This window comes from Puma concolor, chromosome A1, assembly GCF_028749965.1.
Source record: "Puma concolor isolate L17-30 chromosome A1, mPumCon1.1.hap2, whole genome shotgun sequence".
In the NCBI taxonomy this organism is placed as follows: domain Eukaryota; kingdom Metazoa; phylum Chordata; class Mammalia; order Carnivora; family Felidae; genus Puma; species Puma concolor.
The window spans coordinates 128,020,867-128,045,533 of NC_141667.1; the positions used below are offsets into that span (position 1 = coordinate 128,020,867).

Sequence of the window (24,667 nt, forward strand, 5' to 3'; positions counted from 1 at the left end):
TTTTCTGTTGCTTGCACTACCGTACTGTGAGTCAGAAAGGGCATAGGAAAGCCTGTCACCTGCTGTCCTGGGGCTTCCTACCTTAGGTAGAGGAGAATCCACTGCTCTTGTCCTTAGAGGGAAAGACCAGAGTGGTTGCCATGGATCCAGTAATGCTACCCAAAAAGCCTCATTTTCACTAATGTTTGAGTAGCGGTATTATCGGGGGCTGATGCATGGCCAAACAAACCACTGATAGTGTACTCACAGATCACTTGGGCTCTGCCTTGAGTTCCCAGAAACTGGAAACAAGAACATGCTGCCATTTGCACTAAGAATGTTTTAAAACAGTTGTATTTACGTTACGCTTAACAATGAAAAGGAGTTGTTTTGCATTTCCTCAGAACGACTATACATGTCTCCTTAATACCCAGTGAGGCACATGGGATGAAAATTGGCATATTATGCTCCTGTGTAATCATATGAAAAAAGTCAGACCCTTTAAAGAATGCCCAGTCTGTCTGTTCCTATCCACGGATACATGGCTAAACTTTGCAGGGCCAAAAAGCAGGGCTACCAAAAGCAATCAATGGCTTCCTCCTGTCACAAGGAGAAAATAAGCTAGTGAGTAAAGTTTTCTCAAACGTAAACTTCATTCCCATAAATTTTACTTACCAATTACCCATTTCCAGTGACCAGGACTCAACATCAACTCAACACATGGCCAAGTGGCACCAAATATTTGCAGAAAAAGGCTGTTCGGTGGCAGCAGCTCAAGCCAACTTGCTGGATAGAGCAGAACAAGGAAGCCTCTGTATATGAATAAAAGAGTGTCTCATGGACCACGTGAGCAGAGTGGAGCGAGGCCCCAGAGAGGGGCACACACTATCTATCTGAGCCTCTTTGTACACATCTTCATTCTTCTTTCCTTTGAATTGGCTTGTTTTGCTACTTAGTCCATGCAATAGAAGATGGTTACCCACACCTCCCAAGATTACTTGTTAACTTCCCAGTAAATAAAGAAACTGCCCCTCTCAATTAGTCGCAAATATCACAGTGAGAAAACCTGATAGGACGGTTTAAGTCAGGGTTCTTCACCTAGTCCAGTAAGCTATATCCAGAGGGGTGAGGTCACGTGATACAAAATGGCCATAAGAGGTCTTGTAACCTGGGCATTAAGGCAGTTGCAAGAAAGAGAGGTAGCAGTGAGAAGCTACTATACCAGGGACACCATATATCAATGCTCTAGCAGGCCACAAAAAGTTCTACGTGGCCAAGCAAACACCACGAAAACCCAGAAGGGAAATACTCAGTTTTAATATGTTCTCCAGAACACTTTTCTTAGTAGAGGAAAAGAGAGAACAGTTCTGCAACCACATCTAATCCTACAAGATAACAGACTGCTTTGCAAATAAGGTACTGAAACTCACAGTGATTAGGTAAGTGACACGAGATCACCTGGCTAGAAAATGGTAGAGCAAATTTCAAACCCATGTGGGACTCCAAGACCCCATCCGTGCTCCATTCATTACTCATGCTGCCTCCCAAATGAACTCTGCCCCAGATAAGTACCAAGCACTGATGCAGCCAGTCCTGTCAGGCTTCTGACCTCAGCGCCAAGACACCCGGCATCCTCAAGCTGGAAGGGCCCAGCGGGCACCTGCCCGCTGCTCTGCTCTAACACCCAGGCCACGTCCCAGGTAAAACATCTCAGCCCTGAGCTACTCATAGGTCGTATACTGTTCAAGTGCTACCGATGCCATTTTCCTGTTTGCGTTTTGTTTTTGTTTTTGTTTTGTTTTTACAGTTCGTTGCTCATCCTAACTGTCAGCAGCAATTGCTTACCATGTGGTATGAAAATCTCTCAGGCTTACGTCAACAGTCTATCGCTGTGAAATTCCTGGCTGTCTTTGGAGTCTCCCTAGGCCTCCCTTTTCTCGCCATAGCCTATTGGATTGCTCCGTGCAGCAAGGTACAGACTGCTTAAGGTGCATGTCGTTTGCAGTGATTTCTTCTCTCTTCTTAGCATGACCTCAAGTCCATTGGTTCAAATCAACAGCTGAGCACTTCCCGTGTTTAAAGAAAATAGTCCTGAGATACTCAGCTCAAGTACAAAACCACACAGACCTGGGCTTTTTGTTTGATTGTCTGTTTTTTCATTTTTTTTTTTTAAACAGAGAGGAGTGATAACATGGGGAATTTAAGATACATGAGCCATAATCTGATCAATAATAGAAGAGAGAGGGAATACAAGGCACTTCTGCTCTTCTAATTATGCGATGTCCTAGACATGTCCTCTACACTCACTTTGATAATTATAATAATGGTAATAGGAAGAGCCAACATTTATTGAGTACTTTCTTTTGGCTAAGCCCTTTTCATGGAATATCTCATTTCCCTCCCTCAATTACATTCTGACACATATATTTTATGAAGTAGGTTCAGAAAAGAGAAATAACTAATAGGCTGAGAGTCCGATGCAGCTCATCTGGGGACACTGCAGACCCATCTCAACATCGTCCCAGTTTCCCTGGCTTCCTTCATTGGGCTCTGTCCCACATGGGCAGCTAATTAGGTCACAAGAAAGAAAAGACAAAGGAAAGAAAGAGAGCTGGAAAGGTGCAGAGCTGGGTTCTTTTCTCACGGGGAAGGGGTACGTCCGGCGCCTGCTGGTGAGGGAGGGAGTGGAGCCCACACGAGTGCCAAGCTGCCAACCTTGCCACACCACTGTCCCTACAGCCTAGCCATCTGATCCCAAGCCTCAAAGAGCCACAACAGTCACTGCAGCTTCAGGCAAGGTTAGCACGTACGGGACTAAATCATAGAGAAATGATTCCACAGGGAATGCGATCAGCAAATGTGGTTAATGAAAAATGGAACCTCTCATTTTAAAAAAAAAAAAATTGTTTTAAATGGAACCTCTTGTCAACACCACTAAGAGGAATCTCTTGCCAGGATGATGGGCCCAACACTTCAGGGCTGCTGCTGAGGCCACCCAACCAGGCAGGCAGTGAGCTCACTGCCTTAGAGTAAGACGTGGGCCACCTAGAGAGGGGAGGATTCGGACTCCTTCTTCTGTAAAATGGTACTAAATATAAAAGGCCTCAAACTGAATACGTGTGGTATTCAATCTTACATCTACTGAGGATTTTGTTTCTTTGACAGTCTACCATGTCATGGATTTCTAAATCAGAACTCCCCAAATGATACATATGTAAATGAAGGCAATTTTTTTCTGTTTCATTACAAGCTGAAAAAAGTACAGTGCATAAAAAAACCTAACCAGACTTAAAACTGGGTTAGAGTAGGTCACTGGGTTTAGGCACATGTTTTCATCCTGGAATTCTCTAGTCTGTACCGCAGGTTAGGTCCTTGCCTTCCTCCAGAGTCATCACAGATGGACAGGGATGCTCACCTCCATACTCTGTGATCCCCAAACTAATTTCAGGACATCCAGTCATTACAATGATAGCCAGCTGGTAGACAAAACACTGACAATCCTCACTTTTGCTTTTAAAACCAAATGTGACAGCTATCAGAAAACGGACTAGCCAACACCAACAAATTGGTTTGCCTCTGCCTGCTTGGTGGCCTAGGGAAATAATGAGGAAGAAATGATATTGCAGTTGCTGACTAAATTGTTTAGATTTTCAGTAGGTCTAAGAAGAATCATCTTGGCCAATATCATGAAGATGTGAGGCCAAAAAAAAAAAAAAAAAGATGCATAAAGGTGGAGGGAATTCTGGACTTTCCTGGGGTCCGATATAAATCCTGGAATCTGATACCACCATGAAACATACGGTCACACCTACAGTCGACTTCTAGAACATTCTGGAAGAAATGATTGCAGGAAAATTTAACCCAATGGCTGAGGCTTCCTCTCCTCTGTTCAGATACCTGTCTGATTGACATCTGGTGTTCCCAGAGCTTCCAGTAATACTCCAAAAAAGAGCACTAAAGATAAATATGAGCTGGCCATTATGCCACCTGTGCCTTCTGGGCACTTTCTGGGCTGCAAGTCTGAGTTCAACACTTTGGAGGGTGTGTCCATATTGGAGTGACAAGTCTTAGTCTGTGGCATGTGATAATTCTTGCTGGCACTGCTCATTCTGAGGAAAGATTCTCTCATTAAAGAGGGAAACTTTAGTTGTCAAAGTGGCTCTGAGGCAGTCAAAGGACAGATAAAACAGCCAAGATATTTTTAGTCTTTTCTTTCACCACTCTGAAAGAAATCCTTTCAAGTTTGGCAAATATATTACATTACTGGGGATTATAAAAGGGTCACATCTTCCATGTGAAGAAACCAGGACTCTACAAAGGCTCCAGAATACAATGTCCTCCCAAGAAAAGTGGCACAGTGGAGAATTCTGTTAATGTGCTAGCATCCCTCCTCCCAAGGGGTCACTTCCTTTATACCTGTCCAATAAATCTATGGAAAAGCCAGCGTCATTCCAGCAACTTCATATCCTAACCACAATTTGACACCTGCCTCAAAGAAATTATACCCTGATTTTTTATAAACATATTTGTAAAATGTTACTGCTAAACCTCATCAGTCAGCTAATGTCCATCAATGTCTAACAAATATTGAAGTTTCTGTTTCCAAATTAACACTGCATTTACACTTAATAGCTGCTGCCCTAATTTAGGGACCATTAGGGACACCAAAATTACTTGATTGGCTTGCTAAAATTATCTCATCATTTCTTTCCCATTGAATTCCCACTGCTGTCAATTCTACTTTTATTTAAAGTTTTGAGGGTCCCTATGAAAGAAAGCTAAATAAGGATATTATAAGGATTATAAGAGTGTCAACAGAAGTTCAGCTTAGTAATATAGTGGCTGAAGAGGGTAACCAAATCACAGATGTGTACCTAAGGTGATAATGCCAGGTCTGGATCATGGGACAGGCCTGTCAAGGTCAATAAAGAGAACAGTGACATTTTTTTGATCACTTCTCATCTTAATCACGAACACGGCTGAGGTCATGCAGCACACTGGGAGGCTGGTGAGTTCTAACCTGCACCAATGCTCTCAGGTCCATCTTTTCCCACCAAGCTCTTCCTGCTCTCAACAAGGGCTCTGATGCCAAGGGTGTGTATAGCCTGTTTTCCACCCTTTGCTATTCCATTCCAATTCGTAATTTAGGTTGTCTGCCTATTAAAATCTGAGAGCTGAAAGAAGAACAGTCATCCTCAAGAGCTCAAACAGTGTCTCTCCAGCAGGTGGACTGGGGCAGAAGTCCACACGATGCAAGTGTTGAGGAACCACACAAGCTTTCATTATAAGGGTGTGAGAGGTGAAACTGATTTCCTCCAAGCCTGTTAACCTTGACTGTTTAATTATCCTTATAAATCAGTCCCAGGACTCAGACAAGGAGAGCTGTAAATACCTTCAGCCTCCTACTTGAGGTCTCTGCATTAGACGATCCATCAGTCCACATACTACCACATAACTCTCAACTGAGGAATGCCAAAGTGTTAGCTGCCACGCCCTGACCCCTCAGCCTGGTGCCAAACAAAAACACCCAGTGAGGAGGTGCAAGGAACTCTGCAGCTTTGGAAGATCCCTGCTTTGCCTTGCCAAAGCTGAAGTGGTTTGACACAAGGGTCCTCACACCATGCAGTCCAGGGCCAACCAGGAGAGGACAATGATGTCAAAGTCCTCTGAGCCCCCCTCATTCGCCCCTAGCAGACAGCACTAGATTAAAGAAAATGATGCTGCAATTTTTAAAGCATTGCCATGGAGCGGAAATTTGTGCCAGGAAATAGAGCATATTTTGCTCTTACATTACAAAAGTGTCTGCTCTCAAATCCAAAAGGAGAGTCCCTCACCTGACACCTTGCCAGGACAGGATTTAAGAGTACCAGAAGGCTGATCACTTCCACACGTAGCCCGGTCTGAGTCCTGCAACATTCTCTCCCCAACTCTCCATCGATAGTAGCAACATTGAAAGGAAGAACCAACCCTTACAGCTTATTCTAGGCCCTCCAGTATCCAGCAACATGTTGCACATAGACAGGACCCCAGAAGAGCTCACGGCATAAATGCATTAGGACTCTGTGTAGCTTCCACCTCGTGAACCCTTGTGTATAAGCTTTTTAAGAGCCAGCTGAGTTTAAGTTTCCCCTTATGAGAATTGCGTGAGGCCCTCCAGTGTCACATAGTAAACGTTTCCTGGCATTTCACGTATGCTTCACATGTGCCAGGAGCTGCTCTGCTTTCTGCACGTTATTCACTTCTTACATCAACCCTATGTAACAAGTTATACTGTTATCCCCTTTTTACAGATGAAAAAACTAAGACACAGAGGAACTAAGTAACATGCCAAAAACTATGGAGCTGTGACTGAAATCTAGGATCTCTGGCTCCAGAGACCTGACCTTAACCATTGCACATGAGTGCACAAGCACACACACATAGGCCTGCCCTCCCACACTTTCCAGTACATCAGCAGCATAAGAACCTTCAATACTGAATATAAGTATCTTAACTGTTGCTTACTTGACTTTGCGATGCATCTGATTCAGAAATTTAGAGATGGCAGGACTTTTCTAGAAGGGAGGAGTCAAAATGATGACATGAAACTCTACTCTTTCCTCTTCTTTCCTGAGAAACCCTACCTTCAAGAGTCCATTATCACTCAGCACCTCTTCAGCCCGCAGGACAAAGGGTGGATTCACAAGGTAATGTGAGAACACCCAGATTAAAGACACCAAGTGAACAACCCCCTGCCCCGATCAAAAAAAAAAGAAGATTCCTGAGCCCCAGGTTAGACATTTTGATTAAGCATTTGAAAGGGAGCATATGGAGAAATCCACCCCTAATTTAACCAGGATCTCTAACATTTGAGAACCACTCTGGCCTTGAAGCTGTGCATGTTTCTTTTTGGAACATGATCCATATTTTTCACTGAGCCCTTCCTTGATGCCACTGACACATGGTGGCAAGTGAGGGTGGCATTTGCTGAGGGGGGCTCTGGTGGTACAAGACTGGGGAGAGATGTCAGAAACATTCTCTGGGTCCCCTTCTGCAGATATTACCTACCTTGCAGGCATGTGGCTACCAGGTCCCCATTTAGATGACTACACTTATGGTTACGGCTAAGAGCCCAGTGGCATGGAACACAAAGGCTTGCTAACCAATAAAACTCCACCTCTGATTGCTCACGAAGGCCATTCATTTGCAGCTAATTCAAGAGCACTACTCAACTGCTCTCATATTCATACACTTCGCAGAGTTTAAGAATAGTACACAGGAGGTTTGAAGTGAGCCAGAGTACTTGGATACTACAAGCCTAGATTTCCTGGTATCAGTTCTCTGATCACAAGGTCCAAGTAATGACAGAGCTGCTTAAGCCCATTATTCAGACTCACCAGTTTTGCACCGGTGAGCAAACGGCAGACCAGACCAAGGTCTACATCTCCCAAAGCTTGACCATCTTTTTTTTTTACACCTACCACTGTTACTTGACCCAGCTATGAGCTGCTCGCATGTTTGGCTGACTTTTCTCCTTTCTTTTATCTCACCTGGTGGCCTTGTGAAAGGAGGAAGTTTTCCCCAGGTGTAATTTGTTTCAAAAATTATCTTTGTGAGACAAATAGGAAATGTCACACACACAACAACAAAAAAAGAAAAAGAAAAAAAGAGAAAAAGAAAGAAAGAAAAGAAAAAAAAAGAAAACCATTAACATGATTTGATCTTATCTGACCTTTATCAAATTTTGACCATTTAAAAAGAAGACTTGAAGCCCAGAAGAAAAAGGGGAAAGGAGCATTAATACCTAACCTCACCTTTCCTCCCTAGGGCTCAGATCAAGTGGGGACTGAACCCAGGCTCATCCTACACGGCACCACAAGAGCCTTATCAGAGTTTTTTCTTATGTTTGTAGTAGATACAGTAATTTTTACAGTCTCGTCTTCTGCCAGACAATAAGAACCTGAAGGAGGTAACAAAGAGAACATTAAATTCCTCAAACCGTGTCTTCTGGGGAATACCAAGGCCAGCTCAGGTTCAGTTGTGTGTAGCTTCCTGTGTCAGGCACCTCACATGGGTGAGAAGGAGCAGTGTCCCTGTGTCCTCCTCCAGGTTGTCACCAGAAGACATAGAGCCTAATGATAAAGGACTGGGGAAACCTGGCCATTAATCCCTGAAGAGCTGGGTCTCTCCCCATGGTCCCTATCTTTTTCTGATATTTCTGGGACCCTGCTGGGGCACACAAGATCTGACATCCCTTTCCATCTGCGCAGCCTACCCCACTCCCCACCCTTCAGTCAGGCTCCACCTTCCCTCGACTCTCACCACTACCCCAGCTAGGACACACTGACAAGACACAATGCAGTGACTGTTGAAGGATGACTCCTGAGTACAGGAGCATCCTGGCTGGGAAACGGGGCTTCAAGATTCCAACACAGTCAGCTAAAATGGCGAAAAATTCAAACCAGCTATTTGATATATAAATCAAAATAAGATATGGTTTAATTCAGTTTCCTTACTTAATTTATGTGAGATGTTTTATTTGTCCTTAGATTTAGCCTGTGCATTCCAAATTTAACACATCTATGTATGATCAAAACTAAGCTACAGTCCTATTTTGTAAATAATGAACGTTACAAAGGAGTGCCATTTACAAAATGTCTGTAGGCCACTAGAATTAGTGCCATATGATATTTGACAATGCAAATGAATTGAAATAAGTTTTTTCCAGCATAGTAGGGATTCCCAATGTCTAGACCTGAGATGCCAAGTTTTTTTTTTAATTAAAAATAGCATTTTTTAATTTCAATACATAGGTTCTATAGCATTAGAATCATAATAAATCACGTTACAGTCATAACCAGAACAATTAAAGTGGATGATTACCATGCTGAAGCATATTAAAAGAACATTATCAAGCCATCTGATTTATAAATGTTATGTCAAACATAGTCATAATTAGGGAAATTTTACCTGCAAAAACCCCTTGTAATTGATCTTCTACTGAACCAATACTCTATCTCCTGGGTGACATTTCACTCTAGGACTCCTGAATGAGTCAGAATGTGAACATCAATTAACCAGGCACTGGCTACAGATGAACATCTGCTCTGGAGAGGGAAGCGAGCTTCAGAAAAGGTTCCTCTCTTTGCTCTTGTCTGACTGGTGTACAGGGTGAGGAGTAAGTTTCGGTGCTTAGGTGCAAGTGATGGCAGTGACCTACAAGGGACCCACACGAGTTCATCAACCGGGGTCAGGAGACTCACTGTGTAGCCTGCAGGTTAGTTCTCAAAGACTTAAGTAGCCTTTGGATGGCACACCAGGGCTAGAGAAGATGTGGCCAACGCTTGCTCCCTAACAGGGCATCTCCTGGATCATCTCAGGCTCACATGGAACAAGCGCACAAGTTAATGATGCACTAGAGCCACAAGGGAAACCTCAGTAAGTTTTACAGCAGCATCACAGAGGCTATGATCGACACACAAGCTGTAATAAAAATATAATTTTTTAAAGTACAGGGGGTGAGGGGAGTCCCATATGTCTGGAAATAGACCTGTGAGTTAAAAAATGAAATCAAAAGGGAAACTGTAACATATTTATAACTGAATATCAATGAAGATACTACCTGTCCAAATTTCTTGGAATACAGCTAAAGCAGTACCTAGTGGGAAATGTATAGTTTAAACAAATTTACCAAGTTATAAGCAACACTGAAAACAAAACATCAAAAAACAAAACTCAGGAAAATGGAAAAAAGAGCAAGGGAGCATATCCAGTGTGTAATTTTTTTAAATTCTGAACTCTACTGAGATAGGTTATTTTTCTCCAGATTTGAATGGCATAAAATGTGTATCCATGTGGTTGGGAGATGCTGTGTAGATTATAAGATGATGATACATCAGTGTCTTCTACTCCTGCTCTGTACCACTCCCACTAAATCTCTTAAATAGAAAAAAATGGAAGTCAACAGAAAATGTATTTGCTTAAGCAGCATCTCACATAAAAGTGCAAGAGAAAATGTGGTCTGGGTTCAGTTAGCGGCTTCTGTCCAAGATAATGGATTCTCTGGCTAAACTTTTGGCAAAAGCATTTTAAAGAGAGCCTGCACCCACCTACAGCTGCCAGTTTAATATGTCTTGTACATATTTTGTTTCCAGCTAGGAAGAACCCTGAGGAGCCCTTTCATGAAATTTGTAGCCCATGCAGTTTCTTTTACAATCTTTTTGGGACTGTTAGTTGTGAATGCATCAGACCGCTTTGAAGGCGTTAAAACCCTGCCCAACGAAACCTTCACAGACTACCCGAAACAGATCTTCAGAGTGAAAACCACACAATTCTCCTGGACAGAAATGCTCATCATGAAGTGGGTCTTAGGTAAGCAGTCACTCTGTCCTATATTCTCTCCTCCACTAATGATAATAGGACATTACTAAACTCTGACTTCTGAACCTCTTCCTCTCCTCTTGAGTGCCCTCTGGCAGGCAAAATGGCAAGCAGATGACCAATACGGAAGCCAAAGTCAGCTTCTGTATATGCTGGTGTAGAAGACGCACAAACCTTTAATATAAATCCCAATTTCGGAAAAAGATGTTTGGAGGAAATGTGCTACATATTTTTCAATACACATGTATTGAAAGTGACTGTAAAGTAGACTTGCATGGGAAAATGTATTTGAACCGTTTAAGTGTAGTCTATAAGAAGTCTCAGGAAGTCAAGTTTTGTTTCTAGTAAAGAGTATAAAACTTCAAAGCTTAAATGATATTTTTTATCACTGACTACTAATATAGAGTAGAATCTTGATGATAAATATAAATCTAAAAAGTTAGGGGAGTAACATTTTCTCACTGTTTGTGTTAATGAACATCAGGACCCTGTGCAATTCCTCCCTGCGGTGATATTTTGTGCTGCCAAGGTCTACCACTAGAATTGCCAAAGAAAGTGTTCCCAATTTCCCCAATGACTAGCTAAGACCATCTCTCTTTTACCTACTTCATAAGAACTATAAATCAATAGGATAAACTAAAATGGTAAAAGCTACACCTGTATAGGCAAAATGTGACAGAGGTTTTTCTAACACTGAAATTTGCAAAATTGATAAAAAAAAAACATTAGACATGGAGAAAAAAATGATTAACTGTAAAAGCTATAATCAGTGGCACTGTACATAACTAAAATATAATCAATAAATTATAATATTTGTATCAAAAAATATGAATTTGATCAGAATTTTTGAGCAAAACAAAACTGAAGACAGAACTGCAAAATTTCATCTCTGCAGTATCACGATGTGTTCAATTAATTAAACCGCCCTATGGTATGCACCCCAGATTTTTCTTTTGTCACAAAATTTCAGTATTCGTATAATTTTCACTGTGTTTACATTAACAAACATGAGTAAAACTGTACACAGGGTCAAAGTGTGTATGCCATCAATCAACAAAATCACAAAAAACTAAGTACTTGAACACAGCCCAACACATGACCTGCTGCAATTAAATGACATAGCCTAAGCGAGCCACAACAGTCAAACCACATGAGAACATCCTACAGATGGCCAAGCTGAGAGCAATGGGGATATGGACTCTGGGCTGGGTCTCTAAATAGGAAGAGGGAGATAAAGGTTTGATCCAAAGGACAGAGGCAGGAAAGCATACCGTGCTTACCAGAGGCTTTCCATCAACCAGCAAGTCTATGACCAAAGGCTCATTTAGTGGAGTCACCAGCACTAAAGCTGTAGAGAGACATTAAAGCCTGCTGCAGTGAGTTCTGGGGTCTAACTTTCACAGTTCAAGGCCTATCCCAATTCTCCCTAGTATACCCCCATGGATAAACTCAACACTTTAACACTGCAGTGGACTGAACATCTGTATCCCCCCCCACAAATCCATATGTGAAACCCCTAACCCCAATGTGATGGTATCAGGGAGTGGACCCTTGGAAAGGGATTAGGTCATGAGGACAAAATGCTTATGAATGGCCTCAGTGCCCTTGTTAAAGGGTCCCCGAAGGTACCATGTGAGGGTACAACAAGCAGTATGCAACCCAGAAGAGGGCTCTCACCAGAACCCAAATATGCCTGGCAATCTAATTTTGGACTTCCAACCTCCAGAACTGTGAGAAATAAATTTCTGTTTATAAGCTACCCAGCCTGTGACTTTGTTATAGCAGTCCAAATTGACTAAGACAGAGATTCCATTTTTTTTAATATAATTTATTGTCAAGTTAGTTAACATACAGTATATATACAGTGTGCTCTTGACTTTGGGAGTAGAGTCCCATGATTCATCGCTTACATACAACACCTAGTGTACATCCCAACAAGTGCACCCCTCGATGCCCATCACCTTCCCGCTCCCCCACCTCCCCATCAACCCTCAGTTTGTTCTCTGTATTTAAGAGTCTCTTATGGTTTGCCTCCCTCTCTGTTTGACACTATTTTTCCCCTTCCCCTATGGTCTTCTGTTAAGTTTCTCAAATTCCACGTTATGAGTGAAAACATATGGTATCGTTCTCTGACTGACTTATTTCACTTAACATAATACCCTCCAGTTCCATCCACGATATTGCAAATGGCAAGATTTCATTCTTTCTCATTGCCAAGTAGTATTCCATTGTATATATAAACTAGATCTTTATCCATTCATCAGTTGATGGACATCTGGGCTCTTTCCATAATTTGGCTATTGTTAATAGTGCTGCTATAAACACTGGGGTACATGTGACCCTATGAATCAGCATTCCTGTATCCTTCCAATAAACTCCTAGTAGTGCTATTGCTGGGTCATAGAGTAATTCTATTTTTAATTTTTTGAGGAACCTCCACACTGTTTTCCAGAGTGGCTGTACCAGTTTGCACTCCCACCAACAGTGCAAGAGGAGGTTCCCATTTCTTCACATCCTCACCAACATCTGTTGTTTCCCAAGTTAATTTTAGCCTCTCTGATTGGTGTGAGGTGGTATCTCAGTGTAGTTTTGATTTGTACTTCCCTGATGATGAGTGATGTTGAGCATGTTTTCATGTGTCTATTGGCCATCTGAATGTCTCTGGAAAAGTGTAAGACACAGAACAAAAAACAAACAAACAAACAAACCATAACTCACATGTTGGGTTTATGGATAAAACTTAAAGAGTATTTATGGCACCAATCACTCACCTACCACCTTTCCCACTGGCCTCCAGGAAGAAGACTGTGGTGAGTGTGACCTAACTTGCTCTTAAGTGGATAGGTAGAGCTACCATATGTTACTGAAGTATGACTTCCTCCTGATTCCTCATATTTCTCTTCCTGGATATCAGAGTACTGTCCCAGTAAGAGGCATGTATCTCCAGCTAGAAAGGACCCCACTTCTATAGCCTAGTCCCAGTTTCCACCCATCAAAGCAGAGCTGAGTTTTTAAGACTGTTACATGAAAAGTACTGGGGAGGAGTGGACTTGTTGACCTATTACCTATTATATTTCAGGTAGAAGATTCTAACCACTTTGTCTTATTTAATTTTTGTCAAACTTTTTACTATGAATAATTTCAAGAATATATAAAAATCAAGACAAGAGTATAATAAAACCCATGGACCAATCTCTCATGTTCAACAACTAGGAAGTCATGGCTAATCTTTGTTTCATCTATGCCTTCACTAACTCCCTTCCCCCAATGCTGTAGTACTTTGAAGCAAATCTCAAGTACATATCATGTACAAACATTTTTGTGTGTATCACTAAAAGATAAGTTCTCTTTTTTCAATCTTTTTTTCTCTCTTCAAGTCCACTGATACTTTTTCCTCATTGTCTGTGATTCTAATCCCCAACTGGTGAATGTTTCCTTTCAGCTATTATATTTTCCAGTGCTTGAAATTCTCTTTGGCTCTCTTTTTATCTTTCATTTCCTTCTTCATGACGTTTACATTTTCCTTTAAGTCCTTGAACATACTGGGCATACTTATAGTAGCTGTTATAAAATCCTTAACTCCTAATTCTATCATTTCTGTAATTTCTGGGTTAACTTCTATTACCTAATCTTTCTCCTGACATAAATCCCATCTTCCTGCATCTTGGTGGGTTAGTAATTTCTGATTGAATGATGGGCACTTGATATGTTATGTTGTTGATCATCTAGATTTTGTTGTCTTCCTTGAAAGAGTGTTTGGCTTTATTCTGACAGGCTACTAAAATTACTTGCAGACGAGTTTGGTGCTTTTCAAGCCTTCTTACAGTGAATCTGGAGAAAATTAACCATAAGGATTGTTTCTCCTTATACTATAGAGACACAGATCTGGAGTCTCTACTAAATGCCCTGGATAATCAACAAGGAACCTCAACTCTGGATGGTTGGAGCTCAAACATCTCTCCATTGTGGGTGAGCTCTGGAAACTATTCAGCTTGCAGCTCTCTGGTTGTTAGTGGAGTTTTATTCTGGGCATTCATAACTTAGTACTGAAATGTTCAAAAAGACCCCTATGTAATTTTCTGGACTTGGTGGTTTTGTTGTTTGGTTTGCATAGTATCCTTCTCCCTGGGACTCTGCCACACAATGTCTAATTACCTCTACCTTCCTGAACTCTAGACTCTGCCTCTTCAACTCAGTAGGACTGCCTACCATGCTTCTGGGATCCCTCTCCATGCACTGCAGACTGGAATGTGCCACCATAAAGAAAGATAATGGTGATCAAATGGCTTATTGTGCTGGTTTCCCTTTACTGAAAGACCACTGTCCTATGCTACCTCCAATGTTTGAGGATAGTTTCTTTTTTTCTTTATCTCTTCTCTCTTTTCTAGTTTACTAATCCCATCATGTCTGGTAATAGAAATCAGAATTCTTTTTTCTAAAACAGAACCACAAACATAAAAAAAGTTTCATAATGATTTTTTTTGTATCTTTAAATACCTAGTCAGTACTCAAATTTCTCTGATAGAGGAGACAAACTGAATAATGACCTGAGTAGCTTGCTTCTCTCTTCCTTCTGATCTGTTCATATTTTACCTTCTCAGAGTAGCTGAGCAGATAGCAGCATGTCCTCTCATCTGCCTACTCTGAGAAGATGAAATTTTAACAGAGACCTGAACGTAAGCTTTGCAGACATCTAGGAGGAAAACATTCCAGACAGAGGGATCAGTATGTGTTGAAGGCTTGGATTCAAGGGAACAGCAAAGAAACCAATGTGGCTGAAGCTTAGTGAATGAGGAAAGAACACAGATGAAGTCAGAGGGGTAGGCAGAGTCAGATCACGCAAGGCCTTGTAGGCCATCGTACACAGTTTTGATTTTATTCTGAGCACGACAAGAAACCATTAGAAAGTTCTGACACAGAAGTGACATCATCTGACTTAAGTTTCTGATGGGGTTCACTGGCTGCTACGTACAGCACAGAGGATTCTGGAACAAGAAGAGAGGCAAGGAGACCAGTTAGGAAGCCAGTACATTAATTCAGACAGGAAATGGTTGGTTTTGAGGAGGTGGTAGGTGGTGATTACATTCTGAAGATAAAATCGATAATATTTACTTTTAGATTTTGTGTGGGGCAAAAGAGAAAGAGAGCAGTCAAGGAAAATTCCATGTGTTTTAGCTCAAGTAATGGTATAATAGAGCACCATTCACTGAGACAGGAAAGACCAGGGGAGGAGCAGTTTGGAGAGAGAGCAGGAAAGGAAATCAAGAGTTCAGTCTGAGATACCTATTAGACAACCAGGTGGAAATGTCAAGGAACACTTGGCTATACATGTGTGAAGTACATAAGTATATAAGGAGAGGCTGGTGCTGAAGACATAAATATGAGCATGTCAGTATATTTAAAGGAAATTACATGCAATCACCTCGACTGTGAATGTGGTCAGACAAACTGCAGACCAAGCCCTGAGGTGTGATGATACTTAAAGGATGAAAGACGAGAAGTATCTAGCAAGACAGATTAGGTAAGAAGAGAGCCAAGAGAGTGGCGTTGAAGTCAATCAAAGTAATAACTGTGTCAAGAACGAGGGAGTGATGACTTATGTCGAATGCCGGCAGATTAAGTCACATGAGGCCTGAGACCTCACCAACGAATGTGGAAACAAAGTTCCTGAGTAGTCAGAGAGGATGGAATCCAGTATGCAAGTGGAGGACATGGACTTAGCAGGGCCATGAACTCCTCATCCAGTATAATAGGAGGGAAGCTGGGGTTGAGGGCACAGGGCAGGTGGCTTGCTAGATGCAGTGGTGGGAGCAATGTGGAACTTCTTGGGATATTCTACTTTCTTAATTCCTTTCTCGATAAATATTTTCTAGTTATTAGGCATTATATTATGTATCAGGCGCTGTACCAGATACTGGGGAAGCAGTTGTAAAATATGACTAACGTGACCTTATCCCTAAATACATTCTGGAGCTCCTTAATTATTACAAAGTACTACTAATCTTTGAGAGAAAGATTCTGAACACTGTGTGCACTGCTGGCACATCCTAAAGTCTACAGTCTGATTTACCCTCTGCTCAGACATGGAGAGCCTTGAAATGGCAGGAGGCCTATACTGACAGAACTTTGAATTCTACTTGGGCAGGGAAGCCTTGATCGTCTAGATACACAGCAACACGGTCTTTTCTCCCATAACTATCATACGAATGAATGCGGGACTTTGGACAGATTGATTATAAAAACACCATCATTCCCTCTACCAAAAGCTGCCCTAGGGCTGAAAAGAACCTTAGGACCCCAGCAAGTTCAACTTGCTCCTTTCATGGAGGAAAACGCTGGCCACAAAGAGGTGGATGGCCTTCTCCAGGTGGCCTGCTGAAGGTGGCCTCTTTGAACCCCCAGGCCTCAGTAAATTCTCCACACAAGACCTAGAGTGATCCACTTAAAATACAATCAGGTTTTTTCACTCTCTGCCTCAACACTCTTCAGTGGCTCCCCATCTCCCTCAGAGTGACACCAGTGTCATTACAGTGGCCTACAAAGCCTTCCACCTCTTCACCCCACGTCATTTCCCACCACTTCCGACCTCACTCGCTCTGTTTTGGCCCCACTGGTTTCCTTGCCTCACACCATTTCTACCTCAGAACCTCTGCTGGGGCTGACCCTCTGCCTGAGAGCTCCCCCAGAGAGTGCATGGCTCATGCCCTCACCTCCTCGGGTCTTCTGCTGTAAAGTCTCCTTCAAAGCAAGGCCTTCATAAACCAACCTGTTTGCAGCGGCAAGTTCTTCCACCCTGTCCTCCAGTTCTCTATGCTCCTTTTCCTCCTAACAGTTAACACCTCTGACAAGACTACATGCTTTCCTTTGTTTCTTCCTGTCTCAATGATGTTAACATTTCTGTAATCATGTAAATGTGTAGTTGCCCCTTTCCATCCTTTGCTATCACCATCTCCATCTGGTCATGTGGTTTTCCCAATGACCTCTTTCAAGGGCCATGTCGTGTGACAATGCTCTAGCTCACTTCCCCAAGCCTCTACTCACACTGGGCGTGTACGCTGTTCCTCTTCTGCTGTACAGTTCTGCGGAAAAGTCAAACCCAATGAGAAATGTATTCTGCCTTCACTCTAGATGCTTTAGGTGACTACCAGCAGGAATTTGGGAAGAATTCAATCACAGAGAGTTAAAACACAGGGTGGGGGCCACAAGGAGACTAAGAAACACACCGAGAAATGGAAGAAAAACCAGAACATGGTATTGAGAAAAGTAGGAGTGAGGAAGGAGGGCTAAATTTGCCAGCAGACGTGTATTCTGTAGCACTGTCAAACGAGCTGCTTTCTGGGGGCCTAAATGAACCAGGGACCATCATTCCTTCCAGGCCAGAGAACCTCCAATATCAGCTCATACCATAGGAACCTCCTTCCTGCCTATCAGTATCAGTGGCAACTCTGGGGTAGTTGTTAACAGCTTATGATATGTGGCTTTTCAATTGGAGATTGGGGCTCCAAAGACACTCATCAGAGGACTGTGTAACATTAGTGGTTCCCAAAAAGCCATTGGGTTTGAAGCGCAGGAAGCCTCTCCACAACACATGCCATTTCTCCATCAAGGAATAGATTCATGTCCAAAGACCTGTTCTACAGCACTCTTAGACCCTGGCAGTGTTTTCTAAAATAGACATCCCAGTATTGAAAGTGAACTGGAGATATACATGCTCAGCATAGTAAGAAAAAACATTTGTGAAAGGGCTGTAAGAAAATACTTGGGACTGGGTGTCAGGAAACCTAATCCCGTGTTCCTTTCCCCTCGGTGGCCCCACCTCTCTGAACTTTAGTTTTCACACGGGTAAACTGTGAGGATCAACCTCTCCCTCACTCCACTCACCCAGGGTTATAAACTCTTCAAGGACAGTGCTAAGTCCTGGCTCCAGAACCATATGGCAAGGTTTGGCCAAGAATCATAACATTATATGTGCTGAGTTCCTCACCTAATTCATTCTTCTGATCGTTTCCCCATTTATTTAGGTAAAATTCCCAAGCAGATTGCTCCAGTCAACTTTCCAAAGTTTCTCCCAACAAGTCAGACCACGTAGCTACTCTGCTTACCACCTTTAGGGGCTACCTAGCTGCTCAGAGTGCAGTCCAGCCTCCTCCTCATGGCCTGAAGGAAGGCTCTTCACTGACCTTCCCTGCTGCCAACCACCAGCCCCACTCCCTGACTCTTGAGCCATACTCAGTCTCTTCAGGCACGCGGGAAGAGCCTGCTGTCTCGCACTTCCATGCCCACTATCTAGAACACCCTGCCAGTCCCTCCTCCCTCACCACGCTAACTCCTGGTTCCTCACACCAAGTGTCCCCTCCTCCATGAATTCACTCCATTCAGTGAACAAATGGAAGTTGTTCCAGGCACCCTCCTGGGTCGCAAGATCGGAACACTGACTGCTCTTATCCCTGTGTCTGTGTCTCCACAAACAATCTCTGGACATTTTTATTACAGCATCTGTCACCGGGAGTATTCATTATTGCTTATGATACATTTGTCTCCAGCGCTAGACTGGTCTTGCTAAGGAAGGGCTGACATCTTGGTTATTGTATCGCCAGGATGGGGGCGGGGCTGGTATGGAGTCTGCATTCAACAGTGTCTATTAAGTGGGTGGAGGAGTTTCCTAACCAGTGAGAGTAAGCTTGTGCCTCCCACAGGGTGTGGTAGCTGACAGCACAGTGGGCAGCAAGGGTCCTGAACTGCCTGTGTGGCTCTGGACAACGTACTTGCCATCTTGGCATGGAGGTTTTTTTTTTACCTGGAAGGTGCAGATTAACTGCAGTTTAACTACCTCTCAGGCTTCTAGGAAGGTGTACTGGGGTCCACCTGTGCTTAGCACAGGGCCTTGGCACTTGCACAGTAACTGTCAGCAACTCAAATGGGAGAAGAGAAACAGGATGAGTTTTGTTAAGAAAATTTTATATCTATTAACCTCATCTTCCTGCCTGGAAAACAGCTGAATCCCAAACGTGTCTGAGGCCCAGAATTATTGCCAAGACCTGCCATTGAGATAGTGTTTGCATGTCAGGGCTTGAGGGCATATTCTCTCTCCCTCCTGCAAGTTCACAGAACACCTACATTTTGGCCCGGTAATGAGAAGCTGACCTGAAAGCACAGACAGTCCCCCCAGGAAGTGGTCGGGGAAGTCTGCTCTGCTGAAGACCCTTGGGGCAGTGTACGGAAAGCCTTGGGGCCAAGACCATTGAAGGAATGTGCACGTTTAAGTCCCTGAGGATTCAGAAGGGGGAATCCCTTCTGAATAGAATCTGAGGCTCAGGATGGGAGGGAACCACCTTTTGAACTGTCAAGCTCCATCTCAGCAGCCTGCAGGCCATTATTCAGAACCTGCCCAAATGTCGCTATTCATTTCTCCCAAGGCTTCCCAGCATTTCCCAGCCTATTCCACTGTCACCCACCCCCCCATTAATTTTCAGTGACCTTGTTCTCTGGACTCCAGGCATCCAGAAATGAAGGGGATTTTGCTTGAAGGAGGCTCCAGTACCCAGCATCCTTACCCCTGAGCCCCGGGGTTTTAACACTCCTCTGAGGGACTAGCTGGAGGAAAGGGACCATGATACCCAGCATGGATATAAAATGCTGAACCTCGGAAGCAGGGGGCCTAATTTCACTCACTAAAGTACTTAATTTCACACATTTCTTTTTTCATTAAGCATTCCTGCTGCTCAAACCCTTGGGCCCATGCTACTTTTACTCATGGCCTTGGAATAATTTAAATTAGCCTGGGTGAGTTAATATTTAAATCTAGGAAAACTGATGAGGGCATTTGACTATGGAGGAAATGATTTGCAATGCCCAATGAGGAGCTACTAGATTGGTCAGAAAAGTCAGTCTTCTATAAACAATCTGCTTTTCAGATTCCCAGAGCTTTTAGTGCTTGAAATTACCCCAACACCCAATATTTTAGTGCTTGTATCATGGAACCAGGCTGGAATACTGGCAGAAAAACCAAGCGGCACTCGGAGATCTTAGTGGATCCGAGATTTATTTACCACCGGCGGGCTCAGACGAGACCGTTTCTCCAAAGATCTGAGCGCCGAATGCAAGTGGGGAGGGTAACTTACAGTTGTCAGCCTCCGTACCTGTGGGGGTTTTCGTGCACGGGGCAAATGAAGGAAGAAGAACCCGGAAGAGGGGTCTCCAAGTAGAGACCAGAGCTTGTTTTAGTCCCATGGGCCATCTTTGGCACAGTATTTTATTCATCCCTCCAACACTTGAAATACCCAGTAAGTGGCCAAGCTAGAACCTGAACCCAGGACTTCCTGAATTAAGGCCAGTGATAGCCTGCAACTTGCCTAGGGCCCAGCTAAAAGCAGTTCCACTAAGATACTGGGAATTTTAATTTGAGGGAAGACAAAAACAATAAACATTACTTCCCCCAGCCTATAATGGTTTTTCTAAACACATTTTTAAAACATCTATTTGAACTGGCACAATCGAAAGTGATTTCAAGTGTTAAGACAATTTTTACTTTGCTGAACTACCATACAAATTTTGAACAGGGGAGCTTGAGAAGTGTGGCTTGATTAAGAAAAAGAAGGTAAGGCAGCAGTATCTTATAAACAGACGTGTAATCCTTTGGGATATTTCCTGTTGTGGGGACTCAGATTTGAAACAGACATGCAGATTTTAGAATCCACTGCTTCAAACAAAGCCACCACTTGTCTAAACAGCCTTTCTCCTCAGAAAAACATTTGGTTTCAATTCCTCTTATATAATGGACCATTTTCACCAGAAAAGGGAAAACTCTGATTAAAACACTGCCTGGGCAGGGGTGCCGGGGTGGCTCAGTCGATTCAGCGTCTGTCTGTCTCCGGCTCAGGTCTTGATCTGGACATTTGTGAGTTTGAGGCCTGCCTCGGGCTCTGTGCTGACAGTTCAGAGCCTGGAGCCTGCTTTGGATCCTGTCTCCGTCTCTCTGCCCCTCCCGCACTTGCTTTCTGTCTCTCAAAAACGAATAAACATTAAAAACAAACAAACAACAACAACAGTCTCTGGGCAGAGTGGAGATGATCCACTGTGGCCAGACATGGGCCTGTGACCAAGTCAGCCATGCTTCGGTGCCCATAACTCTTTGTCTGCTCCTAGGTTCATTCTTATTTATTTATTTCGAGGGAGGGAGAGAGAGAGCACACGTGCATGCTGGGGGGGGGGGGGGGGGGGGGCACAGAGAGAATCCCAGAGCCTGCTTGCTGTCAGCACGGAGGCTGTCGTGGGGCTTGAACCCACAAACTATGAGATCAGGGCCAGAGTCAGACGCTTAACTGACTGAGCCACCCTGGCACCCTCCTCCTAGTACCATTCCTGACTCCAAGCTTTTTAGGCAGGTGCATCCTCAAAGGCTACCAAATTATAGTGTGGTCATCTGCCAGTGTGCTTGGGTTTGACGTATGGAGGAGACAGAAAAGGGGACACCGGCAAACGGCCGGGGCGGAACTATTCAGGGAGACCAGCATTTGCTCAAATCCAGGATGTGCAGTAAGAGATCACAGGAAAGTCTGACAGCCTAGCCCTTGAGTCCAGACTTCATCTTAGGGACGAGGAGTACACTGCAGGGGCAGGTGACCATGATCTGACCTGTACTTGAAGAGGTAAGGACATAGAACTGAAAAACTGAGAGTCCAACCGGAGGAGGGTCTGCAGAACTGTGGTTATTCATGATGACAGCCTGAGGAGTTGGGGCCACAGGAAGGAGTAATGGGCAACGGTGGGGCTGTGAGGCAGGGGGAGACGGGGCGGCCAACTTGGGATACGTGATATATCTGGCACTGACAGGACATCCACTTAGAGCAGTCTCTCTGCATAGCAGAAACGTAGCCTTGAAGCTCTGAAGAAAAACAGCAAGTTATTTACCTGTGCGACATTTGCAAGGAAATGAAGAACGAAGCTTAGTCAGGGACAGAGGGAAAATTGAGAATGGCCCAACTCTTGGAAAGCAACAGCCTAAAGGGCTGTGGGACAGGATGAGGACCAAGAAAGGAGGCTAAGGAAGAAGAAGAAGGCTGTGGGAAGGCAGGCCGCCATGTCTGATGCGCAGAAGCCAGGGCAGTGCTGACCTCTTGGAAGGGAGGCATTGGTGAATGAAACTGTTTCACTAACCGACCACTTAGCCATTCTTTTACTACATTAACCTCCTAAGTATGCAGGCCAAGTGTAGTACATAGAATGGGCTGGTACGACGTCAAGTCTTTCCCAGGTTTGAGAGGCTATAAAACTCCTTAATGTCACTTACAAAATATTCAAGAGTCTTTTCCACACAGTCCTGGCTCTGAATCTATTTTTTAGTTCTGAAGAGGCAGAATAGCACAGTGGTCAGGGCACAGACTTTAGGGACAGGCCTTCCAGATTCAAATTCCAGATCTCCTGCCTCCTAGGTGGGCACATTACAAATCTCTCTGCCTAAAGAACATTCGCTGTGAAAACGAGATAACAACAGGATGTACTTCACGGGGTTGTTCCAAAGATTTAACTGAGATAATATATACATACACGCACACCAAACAGTGCCTGACACATAGTAGGTGCTCAGAATGTTACTGAATCATTACGCTTTAAAAATCTAAGCCAGCCATGAACTGGAGCCCGCCCTCTTCCCCTGCGGTCGGGTCCGGAGCGATCTGTGAGCTCCTAATTGTTGCTGCAGGTTCTTTCAGGTCTGTGTGTCTTTTCTCAGCACTTTGCAAGGCTAGAAAAGGAGGAGGAATCTGTTCAGAATCCCTGCAGGACAGGAAAAGGAGGGGAAATCTCAACATGGAAAAACTCTGCAATGAAAATGAAGGAATGTCTGAGAACCAAGGAGAGATGGAATGTAAAGAACAGCCACAGGATGTGGGAAAGCCAGAAGTAGCTTGTACTTTGGAAGACAAGGAAAAGTTAGAAAATGAGAGAAAGACAGAAGATGAGGAAATACTAAAGGATAAGGAAAAGCCAGAGAGTATGACAAAGACAACAGATGGAAAGCCAGAGAGTGAGGGAAAGCCAGAGAGCAAGGGAAAGCCAGAGAGCGAGGGACAGCCAGTGAGCGAGGAAAAACCAGTGAGCGAGGGAAAGCCAAAAGAAGGAAAACCAGTGAGCGAGGGAAAGCCAAAAGAAGAAAAATCAGAGAGTGAGGAAAAGCCAAAAGAAGAAAAACCAACCAGTGAACCAAGGGCTGCAGGAAAGCGCCCAGCTGGGGACGATGTACCCAGGAAGGCCAAAAGAAAAACCAACAAGGGGCTGGCTCAGTGCCTCAAGGAATATAAGGAGGCCATACATGATATGCATTTGAGCAATGAGGAGATGATTAGAGAATTTGATGAGATGGCCAGGGTGGAGGATGAGGTGAAGAAAACCAGGCAGAAGTTGGGGGGGTTTATGTGGATGCAAAAAAGCTTACAGGATCCCTTCCACCCGAGGGGCCCAAGGGAACTCAGGGGTGGCTGCAGGGCCCCACAAAGGGGCTTTGAAGACATTCCTTTTGTGTAGTGCCCCTGGCAGGCATTTGTCAGGCCATGTGCTTTAACCTTACGCTAATACTTGCTTTAGCGATCACTATTAGTCCTCGATGTTTCAGTAGTAGATTTTTGTCCATTGCATGGAAAAATGTTTATGGCACATTGTAAAATTAAAAAGAAAAAGTTTGATGAACCATAAAAAAAAAAAAAAAAAAATCTAAGCCAATTTCGTTTTACATCATCAGTGAAGATAGAGAATGACAGTATTCAATATAGTACAAGGCTGTACACAAACCACATATTTAATTTAAAATTTCCTAGTAACCTCATTATAAAAAGGCGAAATTAACAATATTTGATCTAACCTAACTTACCTAAAATAGTGTCACTTCAACAGGTGATGGCTATTAAAAAAATGAAGTATTTTACTTTTTTTTCTTTTTTTACTAAGTCTTTGATACCTGGTGTGTTAGAATACACTTACACAGCACCTCACATTCAATTTGCCACATTTCATGTGCTCAATATCCACATGTGATTAGCGGCCATGATATTGGCAGTGCAGATATAGAGGAACATATATCAAACTGTTAACTCTGGGTTACTTCGCAAGGCTGGCTTAGAGGTTAGGTAGGGGAACTAACAACATTTTGTTTACATACTTCTACACTGTTTAATACGTTACAATGACGAGATACGTTTTTAAAACCCAGTTATGTTATTAAAAAAAATTATGAAAAAACTAACAACCCAAAATTAATGCTCACTGAATCATATAGAAAGTGTTCGAATGTGGGAGTTAGGACAACTGGGCTCCAGGCCATATGTGGGACCTTCAG

General features: G+C 43.3%; 2 protein-coding genes across 2 annotated transcripts in view; both read left to right on the forward strand.

Annotated features, from left to right (window-relative positions):
- The window catches only part of TRPC7 (transient receptor potential cation channel subfamily C member 7), a 142,768-nt gene that overhangs the window by 81,043 nt on the left and 37,058 nt on the right, over positions 1–24,667 (forward strand). The window contains exons 4-5 of the mRNA XM_086719352.1: positions 1,787–1,951; positions 10,113–10,329. Of these exons, the coding sequence (XP_086575478.1) occupies positions 1,787–1,951; positions 10,113–10,329 (382 nt within the window). The remainder of the gene's footprint in view (positions 1–1,786; positions 1,952–10,112; positions 10,330–24,667) is intronic.
- LOC112860235 (transcription elongation factor A protein-like 2) lies at positions 23,008–24,021 on the forward strand. Its single transcript, XM_025923482.2, has one exon. The coding sequence runs from the start codon at positions 23,146–23,148 to the stop codon at positions 23,857–23,859; it is 714 nt and encodes a 237-aa protein (XP_025779267.1). The 5' UTR covers positions 23,008–23,145; the 3' UTR covers positions 23,860–24,021.